The sequence below is a fragment of the Propithecus coquereli genome, unplaced genomic scaffold (assembly GCF_000956105.1).
Source record: "Propithecus coquereli isolate 6110/MARCELLA unplaced genomic scaffold, Pcoq_1.0 Scaffold12, whole genome shotgun sequence".
Lineage (NCBI taxonomy): Eukaryota > Metazoa > Chordata > Mammalia > Primates > Indriidae > Propithecus > Propithecus coquereli.
Genome location: NW_012136080.1, coordinates 9,421,626 through 9,424,656, shown reverse-complemented (window position 1 = coordinate 9,424,656; position 3,031 = coordinate 9,421,626). Strand labels below are relative to the sequence as shown.

The 3,031-nt window shown below is 34.2% G+C and overlaps 1 protein-coding gene across 1 annotated transcript in view; it reads left to right on the top strand.

Annotated features, from left to right (window-relative positions):
* ACAD11 (acyl-CoA dehydrogenase family, member 11) overlaps nt 1-3,031 on the top strand; it is a 118,368-nt gene that overhangs the window by 67,758 nt on the left and 47,579 nt on the right. Inside the window, exons 11-12 of the mRNA XM_012663299.1 lie at nt 1,156-1,263; nt 2,180-2,278. Of these exons, the coding sequence (XP_012518753.1) occupies nt 1,156-1,263; nt 2,180-2,278 (207 nt within the window). The remainder of the gene's footprint in view (nt 1-1,155; nt 1,264-2,179; nt 2,279-3,031) is intronic.

Below are 3,031 nucleotides of genomic sequence, written 5' to 3'. Positions count from 1 at the left end.
AAAATAAGAAAAAAACAATGAGCTTCATTAATTATAACTTGGGACTTATTTTTTCCCCTCAATAGAAAAGAATGTTAAGTTTGTGTTAATCTACAAGGAATTTTATGCCTCTTGACTAACGTTGGCCCTGTTAGGAGTGTCTGAACAGAGTACAGACATATCTTGAGAGATTTAACTTAGACTTAACTCAGTTTTCATAAGGATTTCAGTAACTATCCTTAAAGTCATTGTAAAATGTGATACTGAAAATTTTTTCCTGAAAGTCTTCTGTGTAATCAGTACTCAAGGGAATGGTTTTAGACAGTATTTTCAGAAATTTGACAGGAATGAAAATCAGAGGAAGACTTCCAGGGCATTTGCTCCGTGGCAGACATTAAGCATTCTTTTTTAGCTGAGGATGACACTACAGGGTATCATGTACTAAACAGTACCCTCCTAGGGTTGGAGAGGGCCTATTAAGTTATCTATTGCAGTTTTCTATCCGAGGCAGAGATTCTGTCTTTAACATCCTTGAGAGATTATCTAGTACTTTTCTATCTGGTATGGGGTGCACAAAAGAGCATGTTAAAGATAAAAAGACAGTAATTGCTGTGTAAGTTCAGAGGAAGGAGGTATTTCTGGGTGGGTACTCAGAGATTCTTTGCAGAGGAGGTGGCTCATAAGAAGGAATTTACTTAGGAACGACAGGTAGAATTTCACTTGAGGGAAGGCCTGGCCCAGGCAAACATGTGGAGGTTAGAAAGCACAGGGTATGTCTGAGGAACAGCAAGTAGACTTAAGGGCTGGAGTCTCAGTAGCATAAGCAATGTTAATTGTCCTAGAAGGGCATATTTGCAATATAGCAGGTGAAGTTTAGGCCAATAAATTGTTTTCTTCAGTTCTAATTGAATTAGACCTCATTAGAGCCATGCTTCATTGGGATGAACTGCACAAGAGTCTGTGATTGAGAACAAGTTGGATGTGTACCAAATGCCATATACTTGTAACAATATTTATGACATGCCATCCTTGTAAATTATATTTACTATATGTTTCAAAATGTTTTTGTTGCAAATATTTGCTTTAAAAGATGCATGTCTATCATCTACATAAAATTCTGGATTTCATAATGGTAAATTTTCAAATGCAAAAACAAATGTTTTTTCTTCTGTATAGACACAGGGAACATGGAGGTACTGCACCTCTATGGAAGTGAGGAACAGAAGCAACAGTGGCTTCAGCCTCTTCTTCAAGGGAACATTGCCTCCTGCTTCTGTATGACAGGTAGAGGCAAATCACCTTTCTCCCCTTGTGTAGTCAGTCAGCCTGGAGTTATTATGAATGAGTTCAAGAAACGTGGGTCGTGGCTCTGTTGCAGTCAAATTTGCCTGTGGCTAAAAACGTGAATGTTTGTTTTGAGCCTGATTTGAAATTTTGGCATTTTTAAATTTGCAGAATAAATTTTTCCTCCCCTTTGGGAGAACACCAGATAATGTTTCTGGTATCCTGCTTTGGCATTAGCAGCAGAATACAGCTGTACTTAATAACAAGTACAGATTACTATGATTGCGAGCTAGCCAATTTTGAAATGCCATGCAGTAAAGCAGTTGTTTAAGGGTGTCCTGTGGAAAACTGTCTGAAGACCTTAAGTGTTGAGCAGCCTTTAAAGAATGTAAAGTATATAAATTGGTGAACGCATTCCTGATGGAATTTGCAAGCCGCAGTTAGAAATTGTTAAAGATAGGTATATAACTCCACACTGCTAAATTTGACCAGCTTTAAAAAAAAAAAAGAAATTGTTTAAAATAGTAAACTATATGGTGGGGGAAATGTGGCCTGCAAATATTTAGTACAGATTTCCATTGTGAGAAGTAGAAAATGATATTTTTATCTACTTTTGATGGTTAAGGAAAGAAAGGACTGAGTGAGTTGTATCCCAAGTCACATATTGGTAAGGAAGCTAAAAACACAATTCAGAATACTGATCCCCAGTGTTCAATATACTTCATTCATTCTTCTAATGCACATATATTGAATGTCTACTGTGTTCAGTAAGAACCAGGGTGGAATGGGGAAGGGTAGGAAGATGAAAAAGACAAGGATGCCTGTATCCTTAAAAAATTTCCATTCCCTTATCTAAGTCTTTTTGTAAACTGATGGTATCTGCCTGCCTGTAAATTCAGCATTTGTTTATTTATAGAACCTGATGTAGCTTCAAGTGATGCCACAAATATTGAATGCAGCATCCAACGAGATGGCGATAGTTATGTAATTAATGGCAAGAAATGGTGGAGCAGTGGTGAGTGTTCAGCACAAATTTTTTCACTTAACAGATTGATCCTTTGTGCCACATGCTGTGTTAGAATAATGCTATTATACTTAGTTACTAGCCATGATCATAATTCTTTAAATTCTTCCATTTTAAGCATTTTCAAATTTAGAAATAGTCAAAAGGAAAATAAATTTTAAAATAACATGTCTTGATTAGGCAATGTTTATTTTAAAATGGAAAACATATCTTTTTTTTACAGTTTGAAAGATAAAATTCATTAGTGAAAACTATTTTTGACCAATGTAATTTCTATTAAAATTTAATTTTAATAGGGGCATATTACATGGGTTATAATAATTTACATGCAGTTGTTTTGTAAAGATAAGCTGTACATGTTATTAAAAATAATTTATTGTGGTACATATCTTCATTACTTAAAAATACAAGAGTTTAAATGAAAAATATGACATTTTATACATAGGATAATATATCTTTTAGTCAACCCTCAGTCATAGACTTACATAAATGGATGAGTTCTTTAGGAAGTTATACAAATTTGAACCTAGATAAATATGATAATCTGAGGATTGCTTTGAGGGTATACATGACAAAACTAACATTTTTCAGGATAACCAGTTATTACTAAAGAAAGTTGACATCATAGAAGCAAATTATATGTTTAAGAACTTACCAGGAATGTAATAAAAGGGTCAGAAAAGCTTATTATATATTATTTTGGTTACTTGTCTTTCTGGGATTTTATAAAATTACTTGAAATTT